General features: G+C 42.7%; 1 protein-coding gene across 3 annotated transcripts in view; it reads left to right on the top strand.

Annotated features, from left to right (window-relative positions):
• LOC126298679 (b(0,+)-type amino acid transporter 1) overlaps nt 1-15,043 on the top strand; it is a 634,347-nt gene that overhangs the window by 136,273 nt on the left and 483,031 nt on the right. Inside the window, exon 1 of one of the 3 annotated variants that reach the window (XM_049990115.1) lies at nt 766-1,012. The exons of the other annotated variants lie outside the window; for them this stretch is intronic. Coding sequence (XP_049846072.1) covers nt 988-1,012 — 25 coding nt within the window. The 5' untranslated portion in view covers nt 766-987. Of the gene's footprint in view, nt 1-765; nt 1,013-15,043 lie in introns of those variants that run through there. 3 annotated transcript variants of the gene reach the window in all.

Genomic DNA, 15,043 nt, shown 5'->3' with positions numbered 1-15,043 from the left:
CAGGTACACACTAATCGTTAGTCACTTGCTTACTTTCTTGCAACATGATTTGATCATTATCATAATAATTCCAGATTTACTCCTTTGTGAATACATTACTCACACAGCAGCATTAACCACTTGCTACGCTTTTGAAAATTCTCTTGTACCAGTTGACGGCTTATGGCATTCGCTTGTGTGTCATGAAGTCAGTTATGTCCAAAACAGAAAGCTTCGTTTTAATATTTTTTCAACGCTAACAATCGGCTAGAATTATTTTCGGAGGAATTCGTCGTCTGTTTGTTTTAAAATGCTTTAATATTAAATTAAACTATGGTTACTGAAGGATATTAAAACATTTTTATCTGATTTTTAGGTGTTTTGAATTTTCTTACCAGTACACATACAATAGTTTACTAAACAGAAAAATCATGTTCTCTGACTTAGCTTACAGCATGGCCAATGAAAACAACTATTTCCTACCGGCGCTCTGTTAGTAGGTTTTACAGAAAAAATTATAGCACTCGAACACTCGAGATTGAGAGAGCCAATCTGGAAAAGAATCGAAAATTTCAGTAAATAAGAAATGTTTAGAAATTAATTCCTTAGTCACACGTAATACCCAGTGACTGACTACGAACAGGCTAGCAGCGATCTGGACTTCTACCCCGGGAATTTACGGCATTAACATGCGTCAGCGGGACTATGAACTTATTTTCTAGGCCCATCATGGGAATGCTTAGATGATTCACTACCACTGTGTCATTTGGCTGACTCAGAAACAAAGCTTTTGACACATCATTTCTGTGGGGTTATATACGCACTGGCAATTAGCAACGCCAGTTTGGAAGGTTTCTTCAGTGGATGAGGAGTGTCAGACGTAGCACGTACGGTACGCAAGCAGGCGTTCAGAAGTGGCTCGGTAGACTGCTGATAGACTTTTACTAGTGTTCGGAGACATCCTGGTTACTGTTCAGTCCACACCTGGTGCAGCTCTCCTGGCGAAGAATGGATATGGATCAGGAGGAGTGTGGTATGTCAGCACCTCTCTACTTGTATCTCGGCGCTTTTGTCCTTGATTACACGAGGCTGCTGCTCGAACAACAGTTTAACGGATCTATAGCCGTGCAAGTTTATAAATTGTGTTGGTTAACAACGCAATACGGAAATGAAATTTCAGTATCACGCCGTCTTATGTAGAGGCTGTACATTTTCCGTAGCTTTGTGGAAACGAAATCTGCAATAATGTAACCATTGTGAAGAGGATCAAGCTTCACTGGATGTTGAAATCATTTGTCTTGTGCACTCGCATCTCTTTTTTAGTTGACAGAGTTTCCTCACAGGAACTGTAATTTATGAAATGTGATGCTAAAGATGAGTTTATTTCATATCGCCGCTATTATCGGTTTTCTTGCATTCTGCAGCTACAACTACACTTCACTGTAGAAGAATTCGCTGAGTATGAAGGTTTTTCGGTTCAATTTTTGGTACCCGTCAATGTTGCAATTAATTTTAATGGCCAATAAAAATTTGAGTTCCACTGATTTATAATTTTTCTCGTTGTGCCACTGCAAGGTGACCACCGATGACCGATATTTGCTATTATGCACCCTAATGAATAGGATCGCGATCTGATACCAACAATGATCTTCCTTTCTGCAACCAAAGAAAGTGCGCTTTGTGTGGAAGGCTTAGTGAAGGTGATTTGTATGTAACGAGGCAAATACTTCTCGACCGATCATCACATCTCACAAGAACGAGCGTTTGTTATAAGCGTGTTATTATTTACGTTGGACTGTGTAGGACCATTTTCTACATTAACGAGTTCAGTGTTAATATTTCATTCATTTCCCACAGAACTCACGTTCCTGTGGTCTGTAGTCCGATGACAAGTTTGATGCAGCCCTTCACGCTACTCTGTCCTGTGCAAGACTCCTCATTTCCAAATAAGTACCGAAATCCATTTGAACCTGCTTACTGTACTCGTTTCTTGGTCTTCCTTTTTCAATTTTTAACCACTCTCCCCTCCTCTCACCAGTTCCATCCAGTACTTAATTGACAGAATGTGTCCAGACAACCGATTCCTTCTTTTAGTCAAGTTATACCATAGTTTCCTTTTCTTCGCAATTCGACATCTGCATCATACACCGCAAGCCACCAACGGTGTGTGGCGGAGGGTACCTCTGGTACCACTAACTGATCCCCCCATTCCTGTTTCACTCGCGAATGACGCCTGGGAAGAATGATTGTCGGTGAGCCTGTTCAGTAAACTCCTCATTAGTTACGCGTTCTACCCATTTAATCTTCAGCATTCTTCTGTAGCACTACATTCCAAAGCCTGTATTCTCCTCTTGCCTGAACTGCTCACTGTCCATGTTTCACTTCAGTGCAAATCTGCACTCAAGACAAACAGCTTTAGAAAAGACTTCCTATCGCTTAAATTTAAGTTCGATGTTAACAGATTCGTGGTATTGAAAATTATTTTCTGCATTTGGTATCCTCTCTACTTCGGTTCAAAAATGGTTCGCCGGCCGCGGTGGTCTCGCGGTTCTAGGCGCGCAGTCCGGAACCGTGTGACTGCTACGGTCGCAGGTTCGAATCCTGCCTCGGGCATGGATGTGTGTGGTGTCCTTAGGTTAGTTAGGTTTAAGTAGTTCTAAGTTCTAGGGGACTGATGACCACAGCTGTTAAGTCCCATAGTGCTCAGAGCCAAAAATGGTTCAAATGGCTCTGAGCACCATGGGACTTAACATCTGAGGTCATCAGTCCCCTAGAACTTAGAAATTTAAAAACCTAACTAACCTAAGGACATCACACACATCCATGCCAGAGGCAGGATTCAAACCTGCGACCGTAGCGGTCGCGCGGTTCCAGACTGAAGCGCCTAGAATCGCTCGGCCACACCGACCGACTCTCTGCTTCGGCATCGTAAATTATTCTACTTCCCAAATAGCAAAACTCGTCTTCAACTTTCAGTGTCTCATTTCCTTATCCAATTCCCCAAGCATCGCCTGATTTAATTCGACTATATTCTATTAACCTTATTTTCCTTTTATTAATTTTCATATTATATCCTTGTTTCAAAACACTGCCCATTCAGTACAACTGCACTTACAAGTCCTTTGTCGTCTCTGACAGAATTTCAATGTCATCGTCAAACCGCAAAATTTTTATTTCTTCTTCCAGCTCTTTAATTCCCTTTCCAAATTTCTCTTTGGTTTCCATCACAGGCTCCGCAATGTACAGATTGCAAACAGCGCTCATATGCACCGTAATTCAGATCAAACATCTAAAAGTCTCAAATAAACGACCGGCTGCTGCAGTGATTGTACATCTTAGGTCAAATGTTTGAGCGGAACAAAAACAAGACTCCCTATAAATTACACAATAGATTTTTGTTCGAAGTTTCATAGCCATAGGAAGAGCGGTAAATAAATAAATAAATGGACTATCAAATTGAGCAGTAGGAGGTCTATTTTTCCAAAACATGCTGAACTGCATGATAGTAATGAGAATAATTAAGATGAACTTAATCAGTCACTTGAGGATAAATTGAAATAATTCACTAATAGCTGCTGCTAGCTATATAAAAGCAGCGTCAAAAGTTCTTCTCTTCAAGGCGTAGCTATTGTGCACATAAAAATTACATTGTGTAGAAAACTTAGAATTATTTCTTTCATGTTGCAAAAATAAAATAAGTATCCAGTTTTAGATCGAACAGCTCAGATTTTCCTAATAATCCCAATTTAAGTATAATATACTTCGTGCTTTCTGAGGAAAACTTTTAAAAAATTATAAAAAAGAACGCTTAAATATTTTGTGAAATGATTTGCCTAAAAGTAAGAAATAAAATGGATTAGAGAAAATTGTGGGGCGCCTCATTTAGTCTGCATGATTTCGAACATTATTCAAAGACGTGTCAAATGTTTCTCTAAGCTATTTCGTTTCTTACTTTGAAACAAATCATTTCACGAAAGTCACAACTTTTCTTCCTCCAAAAATAAGCAGGGTATTCCATTTACCTTGATACCCCAAATAATTTTTGTCCAGAAGGAAAACAAATGTATGAAGCAAATGTTGTTCATTACATTGACGACTCGAAACATTATGACCACCTGCTTCATTGCTTGTTTGTCCGTCTTTGGATCAAAATACTTCGCTCATTCTTCATACCAGGGATCCGACAGTTTGTTGGTAGGCTTGTGGAGGTATGAGGCATTAGATGTCTACGCACGCGTCACGTTGTTGTTGTTGTGGTCTTCAGCCCTGAGACTGGTTTGATGCAGCTCTCCATGCTACTCTATCCTGTGCAAGCTTCTTCATCTCCCAGTACGTACTTCAGCCTACATCCTTCTGAATCTGCTTAGTGTATTCATTTCTTGGTCTCCCTTTACGATTTTTACCCTCCACGCTGCCCTCTAATACTAAATTGGTGATCCCTTGGTGCCTCAGAACATGTCCTACCAACCGATCCCTTCTTCTAGTCAAGTTGTGCCACAAACTCCTCTTCTCCCCAATCCTATTCAATACCTCCTCCTTAGTTATGTGATCTACCCATCTAATCTTCAGCATTCTTCTGTAGCACCACATTTCGAAAGCTTCTATTCTCTTCTTGTCCAAACTGTTTATCGTCCATGTTTCACTTCCATACATGGCTACACTCCATACAAATACTTTCAGAAACGACTTCCTGACACTGAAATCTATACTCGATGTTAACAAATTTCTCTTCTTCAGAAACGCTTTCTTTGCCACTGCCAGTCTAAATTTTATATCCTCTTTACTTCGACCATCCTCAGTTATTTTGCTCCCCAAATAGCAAAATTCCTTTACTACTTTAAGTGTCTCATTTCCTAACCTACTTCCCTCAGCATCACCCGATTTAATTTGACTACATTCCATTATCCTCGTTTTGCTTTTGTTGATGTTCATCTTATACCCTCCCTTCAAGACACTGTCCATTCCGTTCAACTGCTCTACGAAGTCCTTTGCTGTCTCTGACAGAATTATTCATGCAAATAACGGACCGCCGATTTGCGTACGGGAAGATGGCGCCCGATAGCGACCCAGATGGCTTCCAGAGGATTTACAGCGGGCGAATTTTGTCGCCGAGACATCAACGTGAGTTCACTATAATGCTCCTTGAACCACTGTAGCACAGTTCCGGCTCCGAACCGCGGGCAATTATACTGCTGAAAGTTCGCATCACCGTAGGAGAAGACATCTGGCATGAAGGGATGCAGGTGGTTCGCAGCTGTCAGCATGTCTTCGATTACTACCACAGGTCCCATGTAAGCACAGGAGAATGCCTCACATTGCAAAATAATGCTCCCGTCAACCTGTGTCCGTGGGGCGCTGCATGTTTCGAACCGCCGTTCACTTCGATGACGGCGTTTGTGGAGACAACCATCGAAACAATGTAGCAAAAATGTGATTCGTCTGAAGAGCCGACACGTTTCCATTGATCGACGGTCGAATACCGATGGCTCCGTGCCCACTACAATCGTAACTGACGATGTTGGGTCAACATCTGATCTGCTGTGGAACTCCATGTTCAACGATGTACGACGGTGTGCTCTGAAACAGTTGTGCGTGCACCAACATTGTGTTCTTTAGGCAGAGATGCCACAGATCATCATTTGTCCTACTTTATACAAAGACTAACCTCTGAGCCCCACGTCCTGTGAAGAGTCGTGGATGTCCAACGATTTGGCACCCAGTGGTAGTTTCACTGTCCTTCTACCTCTTTCCGTAGATTATATTCGACCTGCTTTACCGTTTTTGAGATGCTCGTTGACAGGCCTGACCTTTGTCAAAGTCACTTATCTCATGGGATTTCCCCATTTGCAGCCCATATCTTCGCTAGGGTGATCCCCCGTCCGTGTCCGCTCCGTTTACATGCTATTGTTACCGCGTCACGTACCCGCAAAGGCACCAGGCGGCATCTTAAGTCTCGGTAGTCAGTGGTCATAATTTTTTGGCTGATTAGTGTACACCAGGAGGAGATAAACCAGCATCACTACCGTTCTTGTAACTTTGTTCCCTAGTAAGATATGAATAACAGTGCATCTTTTATAAACAACACCCCTTAATTTTTATTCAGTAAACTACTTTCCCTCCTTAAGATTTGTTGAAAAAGAATTACAGTGTACCATTCACGTAAATATGACGTTACTGAAAACGTAATACACAACTGACTTTCAGTAAACAAATGGAACCACAGGGAAAATACACATTGATAATTCAAGCAACTCTCTGCTATACAAGGTACGTGTGCGTACAATATACAACAACGAAGCGAAGGTAGAAAAGTTACACATCTATGGAGAACTGTTACTAGATCAGTCATTGCAACAAGTCGATTGACTGAATGGGCAGTGTGCTTTCCTTGTGTTTACATTTATTTACTGTCAACTCTTCCTCGGGTGCGTGCTCTGTGTGCTATCACAGGAGAGTAAATGTCAGTTGTGTGTTACATTTTTAATAACGTCATGTTTTAACTGAATGGAGCGCCGTGATACATTTTTTGCACAGATCTGGAGGGGAGGATGTGGATTAGCGAATAAAAAGTATTGGATGCACTTAAAAAAGACGTACTGCTGTTCAGATCTTTGTAACGAACAAAGTTAAAAGAGATACAATCATGTTGATTAATACCCTGCTGGTAGCTAAACTACACTTGCACGATACATTTTTTTATTTTGCTTGCTGACAAAATGTTGTTTTGAATGGTCAAGGTTAATGAGAGCACCTTCTATGTTGTTGATACATACTGACTTACGTTATTAACTATTTTAACTGTATCACAGAAGATATATGTATTCACTTTCCTGGGATAAAATTGTCTTGTGTATGCTTCTCTGAAGTGGAATGTTTGCTGACCAGACGCGTTTCGCTTCTTTGACTACAAAGCTAAGTCAGTCTGTAACCACTCGCTCTCTTACCGAACTGTGGTATTGCCTGGATATCTGTAAGACTGGTGTCGATTCAGTCAAAGAAATCCAAAGTTCACTATACTGCATATCGACGTAGCTGTCAGATTACACTGAGATTACAAAAGTCATGGGATAGTGACATGCACATATACAGACGGCGGTAGGATCACGTAAAAAAGGTATAAAAGGGCAGTGCATTGGCGGAGTTGTCATTCCTAATCAGGTGGTTTTTGTGAAAAGGTTCCCAGAATGAAATTTTATTTCTGCAGCGGAGTGTGCGCTGATATGAAACTTCCTGGCAGATTAAAACTGTGTGTCGGACCGAGACTCGAACTCGGGACCTTTGCCTTTTGCGGGCCAGTGCTCTACCAACTGAGCTACCCAAGCATCACGACCCCTCCTCACAGCTTTAATTCCGCCAGTACCTCGTCTCCTACCTTCCAAACTCCGCAGAAGCTCTCCTTCTTACCTTGCAGAACTAGCACTCCTGGGAGAAACGATATTGCGGAGACATGGCCTAGCCACAGCCTAGGGGATGTTTCCAGAATGAAATTTTCACTCTGCATCGGAGAGTGCGCTGATATGAAACTTCCTGGAAAATTAAAACTGTTTCTTATGTGAAAAAGTGTCCGACGTGACTATGGCCGCTCGACGGGAATTAACAGACTTAGGCCGCGGAATGGTAGTTGTAGCCAGATGCATGGGACATTCCATTTCGAAATTCATTAGGGAACTCAATATTCCGAGATCAACAGAGTCAAGAGCGTGCCGAAGATAGCAAATTTCAGGGAATACCTCTCACCAAGGACAACGTAGTGGCCGGTTGCCTTCACTTAACCACCGAGAGCAGCGGCGTTTGCGCAGAGTTGTCAGTGCTGAAAGACAAGCAACACTGCGTAAAATAACCGGAGAAGTCAAGGTGGGACATACGACGAACGCATCCGTTAGGACTGTGCGGCGAAATTTGGCGTTAATGAGCTGTGGCAGCAGACGACCGACGCTTGTGCCTGCAGCGCCTCTCCTGGGCTCGTGGCCATATCGGCTGGACCCTAGACGAGTGTAAAACCTGGTCAGATGAGTCCCGATTTCAGATGGTGAGAGCTGATGGTAGAGTTTGAGTGTGGTGCAGACACCACGAAACCGTGGACTCAAGTTGTCAACAATGCGCTGTGCGAGCTGGTCGTGGCTCCATTATGACGTTGGTTGTGTTTACATGGAATGAACTGGGTCCTCTGGTCCAACTGAACCGATCATTGGCTGGAAATGCTTCTGGTCGACTACTTGGAGACCATTTGCAGCCATTCATGGACTTCATGTTTGTGGGTGACAATGCACCATGTTACCAGCCCACAATTATTCGCGACTGGTTTCAAGATCATTCTGGACAATTCAATGGAAAGATGTTGCCACCCAGATCACCCGACATGAATCCCATCGGAAATTTATTGCTGCTAATAGGATTTAGCGAATTACATTAGGAAACAGAAAGCATAGGAAATGCAGGCCTGGCTAGAGTGTACTCACTTACACGCGCAGTTCTCGGCTATCAAGAAATTGTTCTCGCAGCCGATATCAGATGTCACGGTCAGTACTCAGAAGTACCTCCTCGACATATACAGAGTATCGTACAAGTGATCTCTTAAACACTGCTGTCAGTAAAGACAGCATCCTATTGTTGTAAGACCACTCTTCCCCAAACAGATCTCGAATGGATCGAAAAATCAGTGGTTGAAGAATATAGAGGTACTCCTAAACAGTTCGGTACATTTAGAGAAGAAAGGTCCAATCAAATTCCATCATGGCAGGCTACACGACACCTGAAGCATCGATCGATTCGCTTCCTTTTCTACGTGAACATGTGGATTTGCAAGAGTCCTCTACCTATGCTACCATTCAATTCCAAGTGCTCCTCGTCAGACGAGATAACTTCCCCAGCCAATTACTGGATCCCGTAAGCCATTCCTTCAAATTACTCGCAATACTGAAGCCTTAGATTCTCGGCGTTCTCTTTATGATTGTGCCGTAATCTTGGAGCGAACACTTTTTCGACTGTGCGGCCTTCAAAAACCTTCAAACGCCTGATCAAAAAAGCTATATTTCGCGTGCATGCGGATCAGATTTTTTCGGTGATAATATCAACTGTTTAAAGACCGTAGAACTAGTAGCTGAACTTGTTATTTTTGGTGATCGGACTGAGTACGAATTGTGCACATCGCAAAGAGTACGGTCGGTTTTAAATTTATCCGGAATACGAGAAGTTGTAAGATATGTTAGTGGTCGAATTCCAGACTCATTCGGCCACTGTCATCGTGTCTTTTTAATTCCAGACTCATTCGGCCACTGTCATCGTGTATTTTTGCACTTCCAGTCGCACTTCAACGCAGCCCACTGTTGCTCAAAAGGAAATCTCACTCCGATTGCACTTGGTGCATTGTTTCCTACTCTCAGCCCTCATGTCACTTACGTGCCTTTCACCACCGGTTAGAAAAAAAATAAAAAAATTATTAAGGGAATTTCTGTGAAATGATAAAGACGCAAGAGGGATAACTGCTTATCGAGCAAGAAGACAAAAGGAGAAGAAACTCCAGGTTGTAAAGACGTATCTTAAATGGATTTGTGAGGCCATCGTGTCTTATAAAGGAGAGAACAAAGATGAAAACAAGAAAATAACGAGGTAAAGTCGCTTGCTTTCTGACAGACAAAGTCGCAGTAACTGAAGCCAATATCTCCCGCCACAGTTCTGAGCTCCTTGAGCGTACGCAACTGCATTTAAGCGACACGACCCACTAATTCTCCAAATGACTGCTTGTCAACAGCGACGAGCCATACTTCCTTTACTGGCTGCGCGTAAAATATCTTTCAAATTCTTAAGTTTTGTGTGATCGTTAGCTCCTTTAGTCTTGTTACAGGCAAGTTGATTGATGTCATACAAGAAGGCATATACCTGCAATAATAATGTTATTTAAAATTTTAGATTTAATTTGAGGAAGAAAAGGCCAGCCTCAACTACAACATCTCATCGATATCACTAGAGAGGGAATATTCGTTCTTCAGTTGGGCAAAAAGAGATGCAGGCTTATTTAATTAATTTTTTTTATCATAGTTACAGCATGTTCTCTGAAAAGCTAAAATTGGCCATACAAATCACATTTCCTTGGACAGTAATAAATTATGTATTAACTATTTATTTGTGATACTTAATTTTTAAAGTGCTACTTCTACTATTACAAAACTACAATAATAGCCTTAACCAGTTTCCTAATTACTAAAGCTAGTATAAGCACAACAAAACTTGTTTTCTGTTTGATCACTTATTTTGGTGCATTTAACTCGCAGATAATTGTTTCCGCTACTGGATTCGGCCTTACAGTACCCCGGTCAACAGCCAGTATCTGCAGCATTCTTTGAGCGTCGGTCAGCACGTCAACAGAGTTTTCACTGCAGTAAGCAATTCCACCCATCACTGTTCCGTCTTGAAGTCCACACTTCTATGATCACTTGCGCCAACGCAATGTAGATTCTTGGGGCAGTATTTCATTCGATAGTCACTGACCTTAGTTATCTTCTCTGCATCTATGTTGTCTAGGCGGGATGTTAGCATGCTGACTTATGGTTGAATACCTCATGAAATCTTTCTTGGCCTTCCTCGATATTGCGGCGGAAGTATCGTCCAAAATGCGGCAGGTCGACTCGCTCCTTGGCGCTGCTTTGGGATCCAACATCCTTAATACCTGACGTTCATTACTCGCCACATCTTCATAGAGCGTGCAGTTCCACAATGTATGTTCTGGTGTGCCCACACTGCCACAGGCACAGGTATCATTCATCTGTCTTCTGATTTTATGTAGATACGTAGCATAAAGGCCATGGACAGTCAGGTGTTATATCAGTCAGCTCGACGGGTTAAGAAATCTCATTTTTAATCTCTCCATGATGTTAGGGAGAAATTCATATATTCTCCTGCCTGTGCCCGAAGTGTCCCATTCATTTTGCCTCAGTTGTAATATGCGATCTTTTATTGCCTTTTTCGAAATGGCCATAGTTCCAAGCACCCTCCGTATTTCGATTTGATTGCCTTTCTTGAACCAGTAAAAGGCTCCTCTTTTCTAATTTTCAAGTCCAGCGGGTGTATTCTTAGAATTACTAACAGAGCGTCGTTCGGGGTAGAGCAGTAGGCGCCCGTTAATCTTAATAGCACTCCTCGTTGAACTCACTAATACGTCTAGCTTCACTAACTGCAATCTATGAGCCTAAAATCTTGCACCATATCCTACGACTGCTGCTAATGTGGATTGGTGGCATACTCTGTTTTCGAGGGAAGCCGAAATTGCCTATTTGCAGTTGTTATAATTTTATTCATCACTTTTGTACCACTTCCACCTACCTCCTCTATATGATGTGCAAAGTTACGACGTTCGTTCGGGAATACCCCTAGGTATCTCGTTGCTGCGCTTCTCCTAATCGTTACATCATCTAATTTTATTTAGGGTTTCTTACCACGTTCTCTTTCAGCACGAAGCACGTTGTTTTGTGAGGTGCTAGTGACAGTTGAACTTCGACACCAGCCCTCAAGTTCGTGGAGCGCCGCCTTACGTTCGTCTTGTACAGTTCTTCTGGAGACACCACGTACAACGAACCGCACGTCACCTGAAAGTGCTACCAGTCCGCTTCCACTGTCATGTAACATCTGTAGTATGGCTGCAGTGCTACATCCCAAAACTCTGGATCACACACTGGTCCCTGCGGACAGTCTTTTGTTATTGTCCTCGTTATTTTCTTTCCTGGTTATGTTAAAGAAGCATGTCACCCGTGGCAATAATCTCTGAGGCAGTTGTGGAGCGCTTCTGGACACTCCAAATCAATAAGGTGACCAAAGAAAGACGGCCACCGTAGGTTATCGAAAGCCCCAGCAATATCAATCATCATCGCTAGAGCCTACGTAGAATGAGTATCTCTGTAATTAAATCGCCTTATTTTTTGCCCATCAGTTGACGTGGCTTTTACAAACCCGTACTGGTGAGGGCTCATATCTTGTAGCAGACTATGACCTTATAATCTTTTGGAGCTTAGTTTTTCAGATATATTTCCGAGAACGTTCAAAAGACAAGTTGGTCTATAGGATTTGGATATCATTAGATCCTTATCTTCTCATTTACTAATTATTACCACTCCAGCGTTCTTCCACGGTACAGGGTCCCTTACTTGCAAGATACATCCGTTATACAGTTCGCGCAAGTACCTATCCAACTGGTCACATAGCGCTTGTATTACTTCGGCAGGGATCCCGTCCGGCCCTGGAGATTATTTCTTTTCCAGCCTTAAAATTTTTTGCCTAGTTTCTTCTTGTGTGAAGGTGTACACAAGTTTATTGTTCCTATAGACTTCCCATAGCATCTGTCTCGCCTTCTTCTCCATCGTGAAGAAGCAGTGTTTCCATTAGCAGGGCAGCCTTCTTTCTGCTACCGTCCCATAATTCCTTTTGAGCGTGGATAAGACTGTTGGTGATCTTATTTTCTCGCAGACTATTTTATATGGTACACCCCACGGATCGATTTCTAACTTATCCTCCACGTATTTCTTCCACCGTTCCACTTTTCCTATCCATAATTCTTCTTCAAAACGTTGTTTAACGTACCTGTATCTATGCAACCTTGGGACTCTTTCTTCTTGGATCGTGCAACTCTGATACAGCTTCCTAGCTCTTCTCGTGTCACATCTTAATTTCTGCAGCATCTCAGTCCATATTGCAAGGTTCTCCTTTATAGTGACCTCCATTGCTCTGTGTATAGCTACTGTCAGTTTTTGCCCTTTAACAGCTACATTATCAGGCAGCGATGGACTTCCCGGACACTGAATGAGGATATCAACTCCGGTCGTCCTGAGGGAACCACGCAGACATTGAACTAAAACGGTGCAGGAAAGCTACTGATAACGTTGAACAGGGCGACCACACGGGGATTTAATCTGTGGTCTGATTCATGCAACTGCGTGATCTTAGTCATCCTCCCCCCTCTCGTCAATTTGCAACATGAGAGTAGTAACATACATTTCGAACATTGACACTACATTCTGAAGCTGATTTTAATTTGTTTGTCTTTCATTTGTTTTTAACTATGGAGACAGAAACTGTATGCCCTTCTAGGTCATCACTTCTGTTATCTTTTATCATATGTTTCTTAGATGCCATATTAGTTTACCGTTGTAAACCGGAAGCGTGCATGTCGTGTTATTTCCTCAATGCGTACACAGAGTTCGTCTCCAGTAACTATCGAAGTTAATTTCAGTCATGTAGCTTGTTCTGATCGTGTAGGGTAACAATGGGTGAAGTGTAGGCCTAAGCGCGGTCAGGGCAATCGCAGAGTAGCTTGGTTTTCTGCTGAAGTGGAGGTTGCCCGTTGGAGACACTTCTTGAGCATGGTTTTAAGCATTAAACGTGCAGTAATTGAGTGTACCAACACACACACACACACACACACACACACACACACACACACACACACACACACACCACGAAGGAACTATCAGAATGGGACGGAAATCAGTAGACGTGATGAGACGTGATGTACATGAGGAAGCAAACAAACGATAAAAATTTCAGAAAAACTGAATGATTTATTCAAGGTACATAACTTCACAAATTGAGTAAACCAGCAACGCGATGGTCCATCTCTGACCTTTATACAGGCAGTTACTCGGCTGGGAACAGATTGATAGAGTTGTCGGGTGGACTTCTGGACTTCTGAGGGATACCGTCCAGTTGGCGCGTTAGGTCGTCAAAATCCCGACCTGCTTGGAGCTCTCTGTCCATAATGCTCCAAACGTTCTCAGTTTGGGAGAGATCCAGCGATCTTTCTGGCCAAGGTAGGGTTTGGCAAGCACGAAGACAAGCGGTAGAAACTATAATGGATATAATTAACACCTCTAAGAACTTAAAAAGAAATACAAAACTTTTTGTAACGACATGCTCGTACAGTTTAACACACAGTCCGCTAGCTTACGAGAGAGGGAGGTGAGCCAGGCCAGGACAGAATCCCCGCGCCGAGTTAACGACTGTCAGTCTGCTACAACGGCCAGCTTAAGTGTGGTTTCAGGTGGTTTTCCGCACTCTTTTAGGTAAATGATGAGCTGGTTCCCAGTCACCGCCTCAGAAAATACTATACACGAAGAGTTAAAATACGATAACAAACAGGTGAAATTTTACACGATTTCCAGACAGTAGGCACACACGACTTCTTTCTCTTAACTGACGCCCATGGCGATAGGGAGGGCAAATAAAATTAATTTGCCAAATCATGAAAACAGCGCACCCTTACGACGGAAAGAGAAACAAACTTCTTGCAAATTTGCTCTTGGAGGGTAATACTCCAGCCCAGCGTTGAAGCATTTACGCATGATACACCTATCTTAATGTGGTATTTCTTTACATGACCCCAAATGGCGAGTTTAATATCTTTAAATAAAAGGAATACAAAAGGCGCAACAAAATTAAAGGATCACTTTTCGAAACCCCGTAACTGTCTCCCAATGCAACGCATAAGTTTGAAATTTGGCTCAAGGGTACCTACGACCTTCCTTTGTAATGGGGCAAAACCGTGGCTCCCTGTGACTTCACTCTCCGGCTCACCGACGTTTTGAACGACAAACCGTCGACTGGTGTGAAAAATAAGGCCACAGCTCAGAAACTTTTGTGAGCTGAAATGTGGGTTAATGAAGTCACATTGGTACCGAAATTCACCACCATTATGTTCAACTCCACTGTTGACATGTAACACAATGGAAAGGTCATCACACCCCCTCTTACCTACATTTCGCTACTTCGTTTTAACACCTCGGCAACGAATGTCAGAACCGCAACATCTAAGCTTGAAATAACGCTATTTTCGTGTAGGTGGCCGAGAAAAACATTTCGGACATGCCGCCGCTCAAGACCGACCACGGAAATGCCTCGCGAAGTGGCATAAAGTTTGCCAATGAATCCACCCCTTTCTTGGCGCTTTGATTCCCACGCATTTCGCGGCCTAAACGGACATTTCGCAGTGCGACGAGCAACAGGATGAAGTTCTTGACAAATCTGGCGCCTTCTGCCACCCCCTGCACACTTCAAACCCACTCTGTGGACATTGCAGCGC

Source organism: Schistocerca gregaria, chromosome X, assembly GCF_023897955.1.
Source record: "Schistocerca gregaria isolate iqSchGreg1 chromosome X, iqSchGreg1.2, whole genome shotgun sequence".
Taxonomy (NCBI): Eukaryota; Metazoa; Arthropoda; class Insecta; order Orthoptera; family Acrididae; genus Schistocerca; species Schistocerca gregaria.
This window is presented reverse-complemented; position numbering and strand designations above follow the sequence as displayed.